This window comes from Trichechus manatus, unplaced genomic scaffold, assembly GCF_000243295.1.
Source record: "Trichechus manatus latirostris isolate Lorelei unplaced genomic scaffold, TriManLat1.0 scaffold00031, whole genome shotgun sequence".
Classification (NCBI taxonomy): Eukaryota; Metazoa; Chordata; class Mammalia; order Sirenia; family Trichechidae; genus Trichechus; species Trichechus manatus.
Genome location: NW_004443967.1, coordinates 10,125,302 through 10,144,027, shown reverse-complemented (window position 1 = coordinate 10,144,027; position 18,726 = coordinate 10,125,302). Strand labels below are relative to the sequence as shown.

General features: G+C 41.9%; 1 protein-coding gene across 2 annotated transcripts in view; it reads right to left on the bottom strand.

The window, feature by feature from the left end:
- INPP5F (inositol polyphosphate-5-phosphatase F) overlaps positions 1-17,297 on the bottom strand; it is an 89,384-nt gene extending 72,087 nt beyond the window's left edge. Inside the window, exon 1 of one of the 2 annotated variants that reach the window (XM_023730011.1) lies at positions 17,136-17,297. In XM_023730011.1, coding sequence (XP_023585779.1) covers positions 17,136-17,232 — 97 coding nt within the window. In that variant the 5' untranslated portion in view covers positions 17,233-17,297. The remainder of the gene's footprint in view (positions 1-17,135) is intronic. The other variant, XM_004374898.2, reaches the window with a different exon arrangement.
- Between the last annotated feature and the right edge of the window lie 1,429 nt (positions 17,298-18,726).

Here is an 18,726-nt window from a genome sequence, read left to right as displayed (position 1 = left end):
AAATATCTTAGATCTGCCCTCAGAACTACATCCTTTCTCCTCAGAACATGAAACGGAAGTCTGCAGCTCTGATGCAACTCAGAACCCGGTATCCAGTCTCAGTACCAGCAACCGAATTCTGGTCCAAATGGCCAATCAGGCATGACTGCCAGCTTCCTGCTCTCCTCCAAATCCCTACATGGAGGGAACCTAGAGGTGGAGTGTAAAAGGAGGTAAAAACATGCTTGGGAAAATGAAAGAGACACTGACAAACTTTAGTTGTCTCTGTGAAAATAAGTACTACTGGGTACCTGCTAACTCAGAACTGAAACCACTCCCCAAGTCCACCTTTCAACCAAAGATTAGAGAGGCCTATAAACAAACACCACACGTGAGGAATGTGCTTCTCAGTTCAATCAAGTATATGAGACCAAATGGGCAACACCTGCCCAAAAGCGAAGCCAAGAAGGCAGGAAGGGACAGGAAAACTAAACGAATGGACACAGAGAACCCAGGGTGGAAAAGGAAAGGGGAAGAGTGCTGACACATTTGCAGGGATTGCAAGCAACATCACAAAACAATTTGTGTATAAATTTTTGAATGAGAAACTAATTTGCGCTGTAAACTTTCACCTAAAACACAATAAAATTAAAAAAGAAAAAGAAAATAAGTACTGGGTCCTATGTTTCAGGAAACCACAGAAGAATACAAATAGAGGAATGCATAACTTTTAATTGGCAACAGAGACACCTGACAAAAACGCAAGCTAGCCAATGGAAGGTAGGAATAGACGGTAGGTGCAAGAAAGAAAAAAGCATGATAAATAGAAAGCACAAATAAAAGATAGAAATACTTCCTAATGTAGCAATAGTTATAATAAATTGTTATGGATTTGTGTACCCCCCAAAAATATGTTATAAATCCTAACCTCTATGTCTGTGGTTGTAATCCCATTTGGGAATGGGTAGCCTTTGTTATGTTAATGAGACAGGATTAGTATAGGATGTATTTTGAGTCAATCTCTTTTGGGATATAAAAGAGATAAAATGCAAGCTAGCAAGCAGAGATGCGGCAAGAGAGATGCCAAGCCACATGAAGACCTCTCAGGAGCAGAAGCTCTGAAGAGACAAGCAGCTTCCTCCAGAGTCGATACAGAGAGAAAGCCTTTCCCCAGAGCCAGCACCCTGAATTTGGATTCTAGCCTTCTGAACTGTGAGAAAATAAATGTTTGTTAAAGCCATCGATTTGTGGTATTGCTGTTACAGCAGCACTAGATAGCTATGACAGAATTTGGTACCGGAAGAGTAGGGTGCTGCTCTAACCGATACCTAAAATGTGGAAGCAATTTTGGAATTAGGTAATAGGTAGAGGCTGGAAGAGTTTTAAGGTGCCTAATAGTAAAAGCCTTGATTGCCTTGAAGAAACTGTTGGTAGAATCATGGACGTCAAAGGCAATTCTGGTGAGGGTTCAGAAGGAAGTGAGGAGAGCTATAGAGAAAGTCTCCATACCTTAGAGAATACATATGGTGCCAGCAACAGAATGTTGCTAGAAATGTTGATGTTATATGTGCTTCTAAACTAAAACCAAACCCACTGTCATCGAGTCAATTTGGATTCATACAGACCCTATAGGACAGGGTAGAACTGCCCCATAGGTTTCTAACGAGCACTGGTGGATTCAAATTGCCGACCTTTTGGTTAGCAGCCAAGCTCTAAAAGAAAATGATGAACACGTGATTAGACAATGGAGGAAGGGTGACGCTTTTTATGCAGTGGCAAAGAACTTGTCTGAATTATGTTCAAATGTCTGGTGGAAGGTAGAACTTATAAGTGATGAACTTGGATATCTGGCTGATGAGATTTCTAAGTAAGATCTTAAAGGGGTTTCTCCTTGCGGCTTATAGTAAAATGTAAGATGAAAGAGATAAGACTTAAAAATGAATAGGGCAAAATAAAAATACAACTTAAAGATTTAGAAAATTCTGTTGTACAAACTAATGACACATGTCCTAGAATGTTCACCAAGGTCGTGGCTACACAATCTTCTGTTAGAGAGATTAAGCCAGTGACTGATGGATCTAACCAACTACCACAGCAGAAAACCCAAAAGCTTAGACTGAGAGGGCCAGAGAAAGAACACAAGGAGAGAATGCTGTCTGCCTCTTGGAATTCTACAGGTAGGAAACAGGCCAAAGGAGTTAGATCTGTTGTCCTTCAAGAAAAGAAAAGAACGATCCCTGGAGCGGCTCGGAGATCAGCAGAACTACTGGAAGGAGCACAAGAAGAAGGACTTTCTTGGTTTCAAAGGGTGGGGCCACGGTTTCCTAGATCTCAAAGGGTGGGGAACACAGCCGCCTAGGTTCCAAAGAGTCAGATCTTCACCAACTCAGTTCCAGAGTGTGGGGCTGCCATTAAGGCATGCCAGGGGGATGGGGCTGCCACCCAAAGCTGAGGGGGCAGGGCTGCCATACCCAACAGGCAGAAGAACGAGGCCTGACAGGGCTGAAAGGGTGGGGTTGCCACGTAGACAGACTAAGAGAATGTGGCCACCCAAAGACGAGGGAGCAGAGTTGCTGTTCCGGTGGGCCTGGAAGGCATAGCTGAAGCCCAGGGATGAGTGGTCTCCACCCATAATCCACAGCGTGGCCAACACCCAGAGTCTGGAGGGCAGGGCGATTGCCCAGATGGCCTCAGAGAACAGAATTATTTTCAAGCCTTGAGAGCCAATGTAAATTGTTCTGCTGGGTTTTGGACTTGCTTGGTGCCTGTTATCCCTTCTTTCTCTCCAATTTCTTCTATTTGCAATGGAAATGTCTACCTTGTGTCTGTCCCACTATTGTACTTTGGAAACATAATTTGTAATCTAGATTTCACAGGTTCACAGATGAAGAGGGATTTTGCCCCAGGATGGACTACGCCTAAAGTCTCACCCATATTTGATTTAGATGATTCAGAGGATGGGATTTTGGACTTAGAGCTAATTTAAGACTTTTGAGACCATGTGATGAGATGAATACGTTTTGCATGTGGCAAGAACATAAATTTGGGGGGGCCAAAGGGTGGAATATTATGGATTGAATCATGTCCCCTAAAAATATGTGTTGTAAATCCTAACCTTTATGCATGTGGTTATAATCCCATTTGGCAATGAAAAGTCTTTGTTGTGTTAATGAGGTGAGATTAGCATAGGGTGTATCTTGAGTCAATCTCTTTTGAGATATAAAAGAGAGAAAATGCAAGCTAGTAAGGAGTGGGGAATGGCAAACCACATGAAGACTGCACCAGAGAAGAAGTTCAGAAGAGACAAAGACCTTCCTCCAGAGTCGACAGAAAGGGAAAGCCCTAGAGCCTGAATTTGGACTTCTAGCCTCCTAAGTTGTGAGAAAATAAATTTCTGTTCGTTAACGCCACCCACTTGTGGTATTTCTGTTATAGAAGCACTAGGTAACTAAGACGTAAATGTAAACAGTTTCAACTAACCAAGCAAAAGCAGACTATTAAGTCTTAAGGACTTATTAAGTCCTATATCGGTTTACTTAATTCTTTGACTATTTTGTTTACTACTGAATACCTGTGGCCTAGCACAGTGCTTGACACATAGCAGACACTCATTCAAGTTACTGAATCAAATGAGTAAATGAATGAATACAAGTAAACATGAAAGAGTGAATTGGAGAATGGATTTCTACCAACTGCTTTTTTCATTGACTTGTAACAAGGTTAACACCTTAAGTTTTTACTGTTTTTTAAGGAAGCCCCCCAAATATCAGTCTTTGCCTTATTGGTGCTTTTAATAATAAAAGTATTTACCTTTCAGTAAATATAATAAATGATGACTGTGATTTCTCACAATGAAAGATTTATCTAAAAATTCTGGACAACTTCAAATTATCTTAAAATTTCTAGCAGGTATACATGGCTTCTCATACCAATAGAGACAGATGACAAGAGGGAAGGTCCCGAGGAGACAATGTAACTGGCACAACAGAGCCTCAGTGTCTGTCTTGATTAACTGCTGTGTCACTGCTGCCTGGTATTGTGCCTGGCACACAACAGACACTTCAAAATGTGTGTATTTTTTCAAAAATCTGTTACTCTTCACTAACGAAATAAAACAAGCTGACATTAGCAGAGTTTATTAGTATAGGGGACATGTGTAGACAATTTTAGTTTAGGCATATGCAGCAACTATACTTAGTAGTGGATACCCTCAGTATCCCATATTAAATGGCTACTCTGGAGGCAAAAGGCGTTGGAATTGGCAAAGAAAATGGCCAATGGTGCTTATACCATCCTTCCATAAACAAAAAACCAACTGTCATCAAGTCGATTCTGACTCATGGTGACTCCATATCTGCTCCATAGGGTTTTCAATAGCTGATTTTTTAGAAGCAGACAGCCAGGTCTTTCTTCCTAAGTGCCTCTGGGTAGACTCCTTTCAGTTAACAGTCGAGGCCATAAACTGTACCACCCAGGAATTCCTTCCATCAAGAACAACTATGTAATTGAACTACTCCAGCAAACATTCTGTTTTCTAATCCTTCATACAAATTCAAAAGATAAACATTTTAAATTCTCAAATAAGCTTGAAAGTTTAAGATCAAAGTTATCTCACTAGGAGTAGAGCTGCTTACAAATTATGAAACATATAGCATTTTAGAAATAGTGCCAAATTTCAATTAATGAAATAATTAAATACCCCTAAAGACATAAGCTTTTTTTTAAAATCATAAATTCAACTGTTAGACCCATTAGGTCAACATTTCCACTCTTAGATCCATTTGGCAAGACAAGGCTTCTGTTTTCATATGCCTGCCTCTTCCTGGTACACAGAAAACAAGTGATTAAGTACTGTATGCTGGCATAGGGCATGAGTCATTCATTCCAAGAGCCCAGAGTGAAGAAGGCGCTCCCTCAGCCCAAGAACAAGCCTGTGGTTTGCACAGCAGCTGAAGTTCATAGGCAGTTTCACTTGTATCTTTAAAAAAAAAAAAAAAAAAAAAGGTGTCAGGGCATGCATAAATAATCAGACCCAAGTTTCATTTCCTGCTTAAGACAGAAGATATTATTGCTCTGAAAAGACAATCACCAACACCAATGTCAAACAGATGAAGAAAAGGATTCTAAAATGAGGAACTGAAAGTTCCAATTGCTAGCTCATCCAGGCTTTAGTTTTCAGAATTTAATTAGGTCAGGAAAACAAGTTAAGGAATAATTTGATTCAGGTGCCATCTTTCAAATGCAAAGTTTGCTACGTTTCTTTGAACTCTCTAATGGTAGCTATTCTCCAGCATTCAGCAAGCTAAAAAGCAAATGCAATTTTAGAAGTCCTAGAAGCTGGTCATTTCCCAGTGTGAAATCTAACTCAGTGGTTTTCAATTCTGGCTGTTAATGACCATCATCTGGGAGCTTTATAAAATACTGATGCCTGGGCCCCACCCCTCAGAGATTCATACTCAATTGGTAGGTCCTAGCATAGGTATTTGATCCCTGGTGGCACAGTGGTTAAGCGCTATGGCTGCTAACCAAAAGGTTAATAGTTCGAATCCACCAGCTGCTCTTTGGAAACCCTATGCGGCAGTTCTACTCTGTCTTACAGGATCACTATGAATCAGAATCAACTCGATGGCAACAGGTTTTTTGGTCTGGCATAGGTATTGTCTAAAATGTCACCCAGGTGATTCTAATGTGCAGCCAGGTTGACAATTACTTGTATAAATGATCACAGGTCACTGGGTGGAACCTGAATTAGTAGTTTATTTTTATAATATCAATCTGATTCAAAGATGGTGCCTATGGTGTGTGTAACTATGACTATTTCATGTAATAAATACCATAAGCTGCATAAAAAAACAGAAAACCAAACCCACTGCCATTGAGTCGATTCTGACTCATAGCGACCTTACAGGACAGAGTAGAACTGCCGCACAGGTTTCCAAAAGATAAAGGATATTATTGCTCTGAAAAGACAATCACCAACATCAATGTCAAACAGATGAAGAAAAGGGTTTTGGTGGATTTGAACTGCAACCTTTTGGTTAGCAGCCAAGCTCTTAACCACTGTGCCACCAGGGCTCCTAAACTGCATAAAGACCTCATAATATGGGGAGATGGCATGAAAGGAGACATCTTGGGCTAAGCTAGCAGAAGGAAATACATTGCAAAAAATAATACCAAGAAAACTTAAAAGATGAAAAATACTGTATATCTATTAGTTATCACCTAATAAAGAGATCTAAGAATTTCTAAACACTTTTCTATTAAGGATCTAATTACAGTGCAACAAGAGGGTCACAAGGTGTGTGTGTGTGTGTTTTAGGTGAAAGTTTACAGTGCAAATGAGTTTCTCATTGGGTCACAAGGTTTTGATCATCATCATGAAGGCTATTAGAAACATTTTTTTTTAACTCTACAATATCCAAATGCAAAATGTTATGATTCTCTACCTGGAACATAAAGTCCTAACTGTCACATCTCAAGAAAGATCCATTGCAGGATAGCTAAAAGAACCTTTGTGAAAGTTCGGACAATATTAGGACTTTCTGCCTATAAAATCATGAAAGGTGTGGACATCACAGCACATTTGGAATAGCAGTATAGGAAACACACAAATGTTTGGGAACAATGAAAGGAAGTACATCTTAAATTAAAACTTTCCAAACTGTGAGAAGATAAAAATATAACCGATACAAACAAGGATTAGATAGATCCTTGGTAATAAATTCATAATGCATCACCCAGGGAATCATCTTGGGATATACCCCTCACCTTCTGCAATCCCCAAAACCGTCCTTTAATATCCCTTTCAGAAACAGGATTCTGAGAGCTGTATCAAACCACAGATGAGATAACAATTATTACTTTTCTTTCCTCATGCTAGAACCCTTAACAGAGATGCATGAAATCAGCACTTCAATCATTCAATAGATATAAGTTTTCTCCCATCTGGTGTTGAAATACTTTCCTAGATTTTCCTGAAAACTTTGTTCAAAGTTAACCTACTCTCACCATTCTTAGACTGTACAGTCATTCTGCAACCATAAATCCTCATCAACAAAAGCTTTGCCTTCAAATAAATGCACCATCAAATTCAGAATTTGCCACTTTCCTTGGCCTCAAATGAAGAACTGCTTTAGGGTCAGACAAGGGTCACAGGATAGTGTCTTGGGAGGGTGGGGATCTGTACTATTTCTTAGTTTGGCCAGTTAGGCACTAGTCATTCTCTCAAACCTTTTTTGGCACTCAGAACAAAGGCATTGTACACAAAGCTATTTCTCTTAGGACAAAAGGAAAGTCCGTAAAAGTCCAATAGTGCATTCGGCCAGTATCTTCCTGGGCTTTCCACTGTTATAGATACAATCTCAGACTATTTACAGCTCGAAGGAACTTCACAGAATCAAAGAGCACTTTAATTTGACCAATGCCTTGAACCAGCTCAAATCTCCCACAGAATTCTGTCTACAGCTTGATCACAGTCTGTCACTCTTGACTCAGGTGTATGTCTCTCCCCCATTGAGCTGCACCCCCACCCCTAGGGTAGGGGCAGTGTCTTATTCATCTCTTTACTTTGGCACACGGCCTAGCAGACAGGTCTTCAATAAATACTTGTTGAATGAATAATGGATGACTTCACAGAATTTCAAGTTTAATGTAATTTGGACAATAAAGAAACAATACAAAACCAGTCAGATTTGAGAAATGGGAGTATCTGAAAGGTGCAAAGGAGAATAAATGCCACAGTTACTAGAGACATGAATCCTGGAAATCTAGAAACACAGTTGTAAATTGTTACTCTGCTAAACCCTTTGGTCTGCCCACCACAGTTAACCCCTGAGGAGGGATGGGGAAAGTATCTTAGGCTGGAAATAGGGAAAAGAATGTTTACATCTGGCATAAAAGCAATGTATAATTACACGGTGAAACATCAGTAATATTACATATACATGCAAACTACTGAAAATACAAGCATATGGCATGATTAAAACTTCCTAACATTTCAGTTAGATATTATGGCTGTCTCAAATTGTATGTACTGACCACTACAGAAATCATGAAATTTTGAGTTCAGTGTAACTTGAAAGAGAAAAGCTGTTTTAAAGAATGAGATTCATAGAGAAAATTAATGTACTCTTAAATACCCTATCGAGCTAAACTTGAAAGAACCTGAAATTGAAACAATTTAAAAGAAAGAACACTGACCTAAAATCAACCTGCATTTCACTCAACCAGCCTTCCTTACCAAAGCAAGCATGAGTGGATGCATTTTTTTGAATGGAAGCAGTTCTCTTAAGGGTCTCACAGCAACCACAAAATGAGTCATCCTAACAGAGCGTGCATTAATTAAGATCCTACCAGTATGTGCTGTGATAGTACTATAATTCTAACTGTTCAGTGTTTATCCTGACTATAAAAATACTACTTATACATCAATACTTAATATATTATCAAGTTATTGATAATAAAAAATTTATTATTTCCCTGTTTTGTTAAATATACTGATTCAAATGTTATTCTCAGATTAATCATGGACAGTTGACAAATAACTATTATGACTTAGAATACTAACCCGTAATTTGTTAGAGGCTCTGTGACATTTCTTTTACTTCTTAGACTTGCATTTGTTTGCAAGGCTAGACTTAAAAATGTTATATTTTAAAACATATTTGAACAGGAATAGAACAGTTTACAAAAAGGCCACAGGGACACAGAAAACAGCTGGTAAACCCAAACCAAACCCACAGCTGTTGAGTCGATTTCAACTTATAGAGACCCTATGGGACAGAGTAGAACTGCCCCATAGCGTTTCCAAGGCTGTAATCTTTATGGGATCAGACTGCCACAATGTTATCCAGGGGCAGTTGGTGGGTTCAAACCACCAACCTATCCATTAGCAGTCAAGTGCTTAACCACTGTGCCACCAGGGCTCCTACAATTTATAAAGATCTAACTTACTTAAATCCTCATAAAACTATGCCAAAACAAGGTTCACAGACTGAGATAAATCAACAGCATGGCCAAACTAGTTTGACTTTCCAGTAGTCTTGTATCTATCCACAAATATACCAACCAACTCCATCATAAATCACAAGGGCTAAATCAGCAACAAGCAAACTTTTCTGTTTCAAGAAAAACAAAAACAACTATGGGCCTCATCTATTTTCATTCAAAAAGAGAATAGATTTAGTGAATCCACAGGCTTAAAAATTAGATTACCCCCTTTACTGAATAAAATGACCATAAGAAATCAGCACAGCTTTTCTAGGTAGAAAGAGTTGCTGTGTTCTGGTCTTTTGTTCTTATATTCCTCATTTATCATCCCAACTACCCCTTTGAGGTAGGAACTATCAGGACCCCTGCCATACAAATGCTGTTGCTCTGAGTTGCCGTGGAGTCAACTCGACTCAGGGCAACCTCATGTACAACAGAACAAAACGTTGCCCAGTCCTGCACCAGCCTCATGATCGCCAGCATGTCTGAGTCTATCGGTGCCTCCCATTCTGGAGGGCTCATCCTCTAGCACTGTATCAGACAACATTGTGTTGTGATCCATAGGGTTTTCACTGGCTAATTTTGAGAAGTAGATCACCAGGCCCTTTCTTCCTAGTCTGTCTTAGTCTTGAAGCTTTGCTGAAATTTGCCCACCATGGGGGAGCCTACTGTGTTTGCACAGCCATACAAACGGCAATGCTAAAACCCAGTCAGATGGAGTAGGCTGTTTAAGGTATACAGAAGAGACCAGGGACTAGAATTATTTCAGTTCATTCAATACAACTTTTACTGAAGGCCTACTGTGGGCGAGCTGCTAGGGGTACAGGAATGAATCTACATCTCTTCTTGCTTGGGCTACTTTAGGCTGAGCAGGTGGGACACGAGAGAGCCATGTAAGCTGGACATCCTGAAGCAGCACCAACAGGGCCAGATTCTCACAAGACCAAGCCATCAAGGCCCATGGTTTCTAACACCCTACATAAAAAGGGCTTGATTTGGCCTCTCCTCTGAGGCAGCCTTCAGGAATCCCGGCCTCTGTTGGTCATGGCCTAGCCAGAACACAAGTGTTTGGGAACTAGAGACTCTACAAAGGCTCCTCCCCTCTTTGGAGGTGGTTGCACTAAAGACTTTTTTTCCTCCTTTCCCTCTCTGCTTTGCATGCTCTGAAAGGATACCCATGAAACTGGATCTAGGACTCTTGAAAAGCTAGACTAGGAAAGGCTTCAGGTTGCTCATTACTGGCTGAAATAGTTCCCATTAGGTACATATCAATGTTTCTGCTCAAAGATCTACCCTATATCTATTCCCTTCCCAAACTACAGATGTTCTAAAAGCTTAAGAGAAACCTGATAAACTGATCATAGCTGGGGAAAAAAAAAGACGACTAGTCAGTCTGTTATATAACAACCTTCTCTTTAACTATATAAATTAATTTCTCAAGAAAGGAGTCAAGGCAGGTGGAAGGTCAAAGAACAAACCGGTAGTCCCATTATCAGCCTTTAATTCTATATAGACCTTTCCTCAATGTGCTTGCATTGACATTTGAGAAGCTATATTCTCTATATAGCCTACACTGTAATGATTATGATAGCTAAGGATACATTTCAGATATTATCTATAAAAACATAATTTCTATAACTTTGTAGTCAAGAGATAGAAAGATTTATAAAATATTTTTGTCATCACTGAAGAAAATTTGGGTTTGGAGTCTGTTATAGATTGAATCATGTTCCCCAGAAATATGTGTTGTAAATCCTAACCTCTATGCTGTGGTTATAATCCCATTTGGGAATGGATCGTCTTTGTTATATTAACGAGGCAGGATTAGTGTAGGGTGTGTCTTGAGTCAATCTCTTTTGAGATATAAAAGAGATTAAAAGGAAAGCTAGCAAGCAGAGATGGGGGAAGAATGATGCCCAGCCACATGGAGACCTCCAAGGAATCAGGGAAAAAGCTGAAGAGACAAGGACCTTCCCCCAGAGCCGACAGAGAGAGAAAGCCTTCCCCTACAGCCGGCGCCTGAATTCTGACTTCTAGCCTCCTAAACTGTGAGGAAATAAATTTCTGTTTGTTAAAGCCATCCACCTGTGGTATTTCTGTTATAATAGCACTAGTTAAGACAGAGTCATACACTGAGTTAGAAGCCTGGCTTTTTCTTACTCTGTGAACTTGGTCAAATTACTTCTCTGTGCCTCAGTTTCCTTTCTGTTAGATGAGAATAATAATAGAACCCACCCCCTGTGGTTATTGTGAGGATGAAATGAAATAATGCACTTAAAGGCTTTGAACAGTGTCTGATTTCAAAAAGTGCTCAACAAATAAACTTATAGCGACCCTATAGGACAGAGTAGAACTGCTCCATAGGGTCTCCAAGGAGTGGCTGGTGGATTTCAACTGCAGACCTTTTGGTTGGCAGTCAAGCTCTTAAGCACGGCACCACCAGAGCTGCCAACAAGTAAAAGCCATTATTATTAGCTATTAATCACTCAGTTGCAGATATAGACAACAAAGTATGCACAAAAACTTCCTTCAATCTGTAAAACATGATTCCAAAAACTGTCATCAGTCCCCTTAGACAGTCTTCTTTTTTTTAAACCAAGGAGAGAGGGACTTTGGAAAGATGATTCTTTTCTATCTTGCATGCATAAAAATAAACATACAGACCTGTTCAACCTAACTGCTAGCCTGTCAGGTAAAAAGAAGTTCAGGGTATAAAACTGGTAAGCCATTCAAAAGAAAACCGAAGGCTAAAGGCAATAGGAAAAAAAACTGGTTACACAACAACATCAAAATAGAGGTTTACAATACATTTAGCAATTAACTTTTTTTTTCATACATTGTTATGAGACCCCAACCGCTCACCCCATTCTGTGACAGCACACTCCTCCCCTCCGCCCTTGATTCCCCATGAACATTCAACCAGCTCCTAACTCCCTCTGCCTTCCCATCTCACCTCTGGACAGAAGCCGCCCCTTTGGTCTCTTGTATCTACATGACTAAGAGGCACATTCTTCATAAGTATCACTTTATGTCCCACAGTCCAGTCCAATTCCTGTCTGAAGAGTTGGCCTAGTAATTAACTTTTAAACTAAGATGTCTATTAAATTTTGTCAAGGTAATTCTTGAATTTTTAACAAATATGAATTAAAACAAAGAAAAGGTGAAGCACAAAATCTTTTCTTTATTTAGCAAATACCAGATGACACAAAACTCCAAACTGAATATAGTTTCATGAAATATGATTCCTCAAAAGAGATAAATATTCCATGTGGATTTCAATTCCATGAGTATAATTTCTCATTCAAAAAAGAGTTAATTTCATATGATATACTATGAAAATAATTTCATTATTAAAAAAAAATTCTAAGAACAAGAAAACTTTGTTTCTGTGAATTCTGATAGCTAGTATCCCCTTCAGGATTAAAAAAAAAAACATCAGTATTCATCATTCAGAGTACTGTCTTTCTATATATAGTTTATATGCTCAAGAAAGTTATGCGTATGGCAGATGCTCCGAGATCTTTCCGTGGTCACTCAGGGTCTGAATAGAATAAGGTAACACACATGTAACACTGTCATATCAGAGAAAGCCATAAGGACTAGTGGAAGCAATTTTAAGATGGAAGAGATAAGACCATATCGCCCTTCCCCAAAACTGGACTGTATTATATACCTTTTTAAGTCTTAAATTACAATTCCTATTCTCATATTAAACTCCACTCCTGGGAGACTTTTGAATGTTTACACTGTGCTTTATCATTTTCCCTGGTGGAAAATAAAATAAACCCACCTAAATACTTTCCTCTGGTGGTCATCAGCTTGCAATGGACATAAGCCGCCACCAAAACCAGGTGCAATGTGTGAACACTAACTACTCACTACCCTTTAAAAAAAAAAATGGAAATACCAGAAAAGATAACAGTACTCAGCTGTTTTTCCAGAAGAACTGTAAAGAAAATTTAAACAATGCTGAAGAAGAAAATACGAAGGAATTATTATTACCAAATTAAAAAAAAGTAATGCTAAATCAGATACAAAAATAACACAAGTGGAAATGCACTCATCCTCATATTTTCTCCCCCAAGTGGACAGAGACTTTTCTGCCCCAATTAAAAGACATTCAAAACTGGGCCTAAAATAAGTAATCATAACACATCTTATTTTCAGGCAATGATATTACTGAGAGAAAACTTGGACTTAATGGATGAATCCCTGAAACAACTGCCCTGAGATAATCTTTAAACCTTAAACCAAAATTATCCCCAGAAGTCATCTTAAAACTGAACAATAATTTAGCTTAACTAATAAAAAAAAAAAAAAAAAAAAAAGGCCTACCTTGAACATTATGCTCTTTTAAGAACTATATGAGATCAAAATGACAACAGCAACTTGAAAGATTAGATAAGAACCTTAGGGGGCAGTGAGCTTATGTTAATGAAGGAGGAACAACTTGAAAAGGAAGGTGAGAACTCGAAGAATGAAATCAATGTCACTAAATTGTACATGCAGAAACTGTTGAATTGGTGTATGTTTTGCTGTGTATATTCCCAACAACAAAATAAATTTCAGGGGAAAAAAAAAAACAAAACCTTGGACTTAAATTTAATTCAGCTCAACGCAATCAAAAATGCTTTCTACGTCCTAAGCCCTCTAAAGCCCAGAGCTATCAAGATGAGTAAAGTATATTCCTTGACATTGGGGAATACACTGTCCACTGGGGAAGAAGCAAACAAGTTAAATGATGCAGTAAAGACTATAATCAAAGTGTATGCTTAGTGTATAAAGTGCCTGGAAACACAATAAAGATGGCCCTTAATTCAGCCCCAGGGATGAGGACTGGGGTGAACATAGGATGAAGGTAGGTAGCATCAGAGCTGGGTCTTACAGAATGAACTAGGCAAGAAAGGGGCTGACCCACATTCCAGGCTAAGGAAACGGGCATTTAACTTTACATATCACCAATACTGAGTCTTCTGATGTCTCTAGGAAAAAGAAAAATCCTGCCTCAGGTTGTTCCACAGCCACAAATATAAAAGTCACAGTGCCCAAGAGCTTTTCTGGTCTTATGATACTGCCCTTTGGAGAAAAAAAAAAAAAAGGTCTTGGTCAGCAATCTATTCAGCTGAATAACCAATAGGAAACAATGAAAGCTTTTAAATGCTGTCACTACAAACAATAGCAAACTGGCCATAAAAGCAAAGGGGGGGAAAATCCAACAACATGAAGAGAATTTTAAACGATTCCATATATAGGAAAAGATCTAAAAAGCATTTATTCAATTAAAACACCATTATTAAATAGCCATTATTTAGAAAGGAACTTGAGTATTGACAGAATAAACTATGTGGTAAGGCCAAGTGCATGAGATTCTTTATTCACTGGCTATATACCTGAACACGTAAAGATCAAAACTGGCCATTACTTCTGGCCTCTTCCCTCCTCTATCTAGATTTTTTCTGCTTCAGACTGTGGTCTGGTATACTCTAAGAAGTGAGATAAGCTTGAGGGAACTAGTTGCAAAGGCAGGAGCCATTTTATTCAGAAAAAAAAAGTTAATATGGCTTCTGATACAGAAGTTGGATAAATAAACAGTAATTCAAACCACAGGGCTTAATCCAAAATCTAGGCCAGGTTACCCTGTAAATATCCCTTAAAGGCTTAAACCTGTGGCACTGCTCATCTATGTGAGTTTCTCTAGCTCAGAAGTATGGGTGTAAGTATTCCACTGAAAGGCAAGTTGTTAGCCAGCATCCTGGAAGAGTGGACTTAACTTCACTTGAGGGGAGTAGTTTATCCCCAAGCAGCCATTAGGATTGGAGGGCCTCCTCTGTACAAAAATCGAACAAAGACCAAACAGAACAAGTCATTTCTTTAAAACCCTTCCTGTTCAGAAGACTCCAGTGACCTTGTCCTGTGTCATGTAATTGCACCAGCTTGGTTTATCTCTGTCAATGTTAGGGGCTAAGAAAAAGGAGAGGGGTGGCCCTAGAAATGGAGACAACCAAGTCCACCCTATTTACATATGCTTCAATTCACCACCCAAAACCACAAGTAACCACACAGGGACTTCCTGAGTGTTTTTCTATGAAATACATCAATTCTTGGCCCCCCAAGACCTACCCTGAACAGAAGGGTATTGTTTTAAAATATATATTTTCACTATGTACAAGTAGACAAAAACACCCAATCCTCTTTTTAGAGTTGAAGAAACTCAGGGACAGAAAAGTTTATATCTGTCAGATGAGTTGGAGATGATCTCACGTTCCATCCAGATCTACAGGTCTAAGCTCTTAGACTCCACGGAGTTGGTTCTTTGTCAGTCTGGAAAATTTTGCAATCACTTTTATTCAAGCTGCATTTGAAGAGTTACCCAAACGTTTTTTGGGAGGTGTGGAGAGGGAACTAGGCAAAGGGTCAAATCAGGAAAAACAGAGGTGAGAAGAGAATGACTGGAGACAGGTCAAATTAGCCTATCTACAACAGCTTCTGTCCCAAGATTATCAAGAACCTTGTCTGAGTGCACTTGTTTCTCCTCCATTCTGAACCTTAAGAGTCAATTCTGACTTATAGTGACCCTATAGGACAGAGCAGAACTGCCCCACAGGGTTTCCAAGGCTGTAATCTTTAGGGAAGCAGACTACCACATCTTTCTCCCATGGAGCCACTGGTGGGTTCGAACCCCTGACATTTCAGTTAGCAGCTGAGCGCTTAACCACTGCGCGACCAGGGCTCCTTCCATTCTGAATAGAGAAAATAAAATGCAACAGCAAGAAAATGCAGCCTGAGCCTAGAAAAAATAAGTTCTCCTTTACTGCTCTAGCAAATCAACTAGCAGGTCCCTGCCTCCACCCTCCCCCCCAAAAAAAAACAGCAGTAGGGCTTGCCAGAAAGCGTTCTGGGGTCTGTCAAACTGCCCTAAATGAGTGTCCCAACTCCACTCTCCCTGTGACCACAGACAAGTTACTCATAACCTCTCATATCCCTCTCCTCACCTGAAAAATAAGGATACTACCACCTGCTTTGCAAGGTTGTTGTGGGGATTGAGAACAATATATTAAGGGGTCTGGTCCTTGAAAACCCTCCCATAAATGGTAGCTGCTATAACATGAGAAGTTCATTTGGACCTTTTACACTTTGATTCATACCATGGAATAATTCTTTTGTCTAGATTACATACAAGAATTACAAGTAAAGTTGAGATGATCTAGCTATTTCTTTATTCAAGAACTATATTCTCACACTTTTCCTAAAGTCCAAAGATCTGAGGTGGTTAGGAAAAAGGACTGGCAACCTAAAAAAGTGGAAGTCCCTTCAAAGAGGAAACTCCTTGGACTGTCTGCTCTCTGAGGGCAGGGGCTGGTCTGTCTCACCACTGTAAAACAAACTTTCCTAAGGTGAACTAACTGTTGTAGACTTGGGTATTATCACAGTCGTTTAACAACCCTGCAGGACACCCAGACATCAACCCACCATACATTTTGTACTGCACAAAATCGAGTCACGCAAAAATATTAAAATTATAATATCACAATACAGCTTAATTATTAAAAATCAAAGGAAAGGTGCTTTCAGTCGGGTCCTATGAGGTAACCATAATGAACTCACACCTTAAATGATAAGGGCCCAGAAACACACAGATGTCAACAGGAGGGAATCTCCGGCCGAACGTTCTAAATCGGAATTAGAACCCAGAACCTGGGTGAAGGACTCCGCATGTAAGACCACTACTCGGCCCCTCAGGAATGGAAGCGGCCTTTAACACCAAGGCACCTCGCTAGAACTTTCTGGTGGAAGGGGCTACTCAGTCGGCCGCCGGCGCAGCTGTGAAGGGCCGCGGTGGTGCCCTCTGGCCTCAGCCCTCGGGGTGCCCGGACCCTGACTTCTGGCGGCTGCGGCGGCTCGTCTTGGGGCTGCTTTCCCAGGAAGCGGGTAAAGGGGGTGCTCCCAGGGGACAAGGGTCGCCCGCCCTTTCCTCCCCGCAGAGGACGGGAGTGGAGGAGGGCGCGCTGCCCTCGGGGAAAGACCACCTCCCTCCCGTCAGGAAGCATGACAGCTCGCGCCCTTGCCGCCGGCTCGGCCTCCCCGCAAGGGCCGCCGCCCCCCGCTTCTCCCCGCAGAGGCCCGGCCGCGCCCCCTGCTCTCCCGCCGGCCCCGGGACCCCCGCTCACCCGGCCGGAGCTGGAGGCCGCCGTCCCGGCGGCTGCACCACAGCGCGCGCTCCCCCTGCTGCAGGATGTAGTGGTCCTTGGCTTGGAAGAGCTCCATGCCGGCCCCGGGCACCGCGGGCGGCGGCCCGGGAGCGTCCGCGTCTCCGCGGCCTCCCGGCCCCGGAGGCGGCGGCCCCCGGGGGGCGCACGGGGCGTCCTCGTCGGCCAGGGCCGCCAGAGCCGACGCCTCGGGAGAGGCCAGGAGGGACCGCGCCGAAGAGCAGCGGCTGAGAGAGCGACCGCCCGCCGGACTCGGGGAGGAAGACTCGCCCCGGCGGCGACGGTGGTGGAGGCCTCCCCCGGCCCCTCCCCTCGCCTGGCTCCTCCCCCTGCTCCTCCCCTCCGCGAGCTCTTCGCCTCTTTCTTCTTTTCCTCTCTCTTGCCCTTCCCTGGCTCCTTCTCCTCAGGCTTCCCCCGGGCTTCTCCTCCGGGTCCTATCCCCCGGCTCTTTCTCCTCCCTTTCGTCCTCCAACCGACCCTGCTTCCTCCCTCCCTTCCTCCCCCTAGGCTCTTTCTCCTCCCTCTCTTTCTCCCGCGCCTCCCCAGGCTCCTCCCCTGCTCAGCCCGCCTTCCTGCCGGTGGCGACTGCAGGCAGCACCTAGCCGTGGCTGAGCCCGGCCGGATGCCGCCTTTGGGGCAGAAGCCCACTTATGGGGCCTCCCCCGCCTTTGCCGTAGGATTATTTGCTCCTTCCGTCAACCCTGAGAAAAGCCAGGCCACCCGGTCCCCTTGCCCAAGCGGTGTGGTGCCCCTCAGGCCTGAGCTGCCTGCAGAGACAAGACCAGGAGAACCGGAAGATGTGCCCCCAAAACCGTTGCTGTCGAGTCCGACTTACAGCGACCCCATAGGGTTTCTAAGGGGCGCCTGGTGGGTTCGAACTGCCGACCTTTTGGTTAGCGGCCATAGCTCTTAACCACTGTGCCACGAGAGTTTCTAGTATTAACAGCACAGGGCCCTACATAGACAAGGAAGAGAGCAAATACAGAAGTAATTGTGTCCTGGGTTAAGCAGCATGGGTCTGAGCAGACTTCGTAAAAGAAAGCAAGTAACGCAGTGGAAGGGTTATGTTGTTGTTGTTAGTCGCTATCCAGCTCATTTTGACTCATGGCCACCCCGTGTGTGCAGAGTAGAACTGCTCCATAGGGTTTTCAAGGTTGTGACCTTTTGGAAGCAGATCTCCTGGCCTGTCTTCAAAGGCACCTCTGGATAGGTTCGAACCGCCAGTCTTTTTCAGCTAGTAGTAAAGGGCTTAACCGTTTGCTTCATAGATGGCTGGAAAACCTCTTGTGGGAAGAGAAATCCCTCTCCAGCATCTTTGAGCTAAGTCTCTCTTGAAAGGCCAGGTGGTATTTTGGACTGAATGAGGCTTGGGAGTCAAGCCTGCAAGTTGCAGACTCAACTCTGGGTCTCTCTAGTTGTGTGAGCTTGGGAAAGTCTCTTGGTTTACAGATGGTGGTTGAGCTAACTGACCTTTAATTACACAACCAGTTCTATAGATCAGTCTTTCTGTTCCGGTCTCCTGCCTTATCTAATGCCTTAGAAAGAAAAAAGA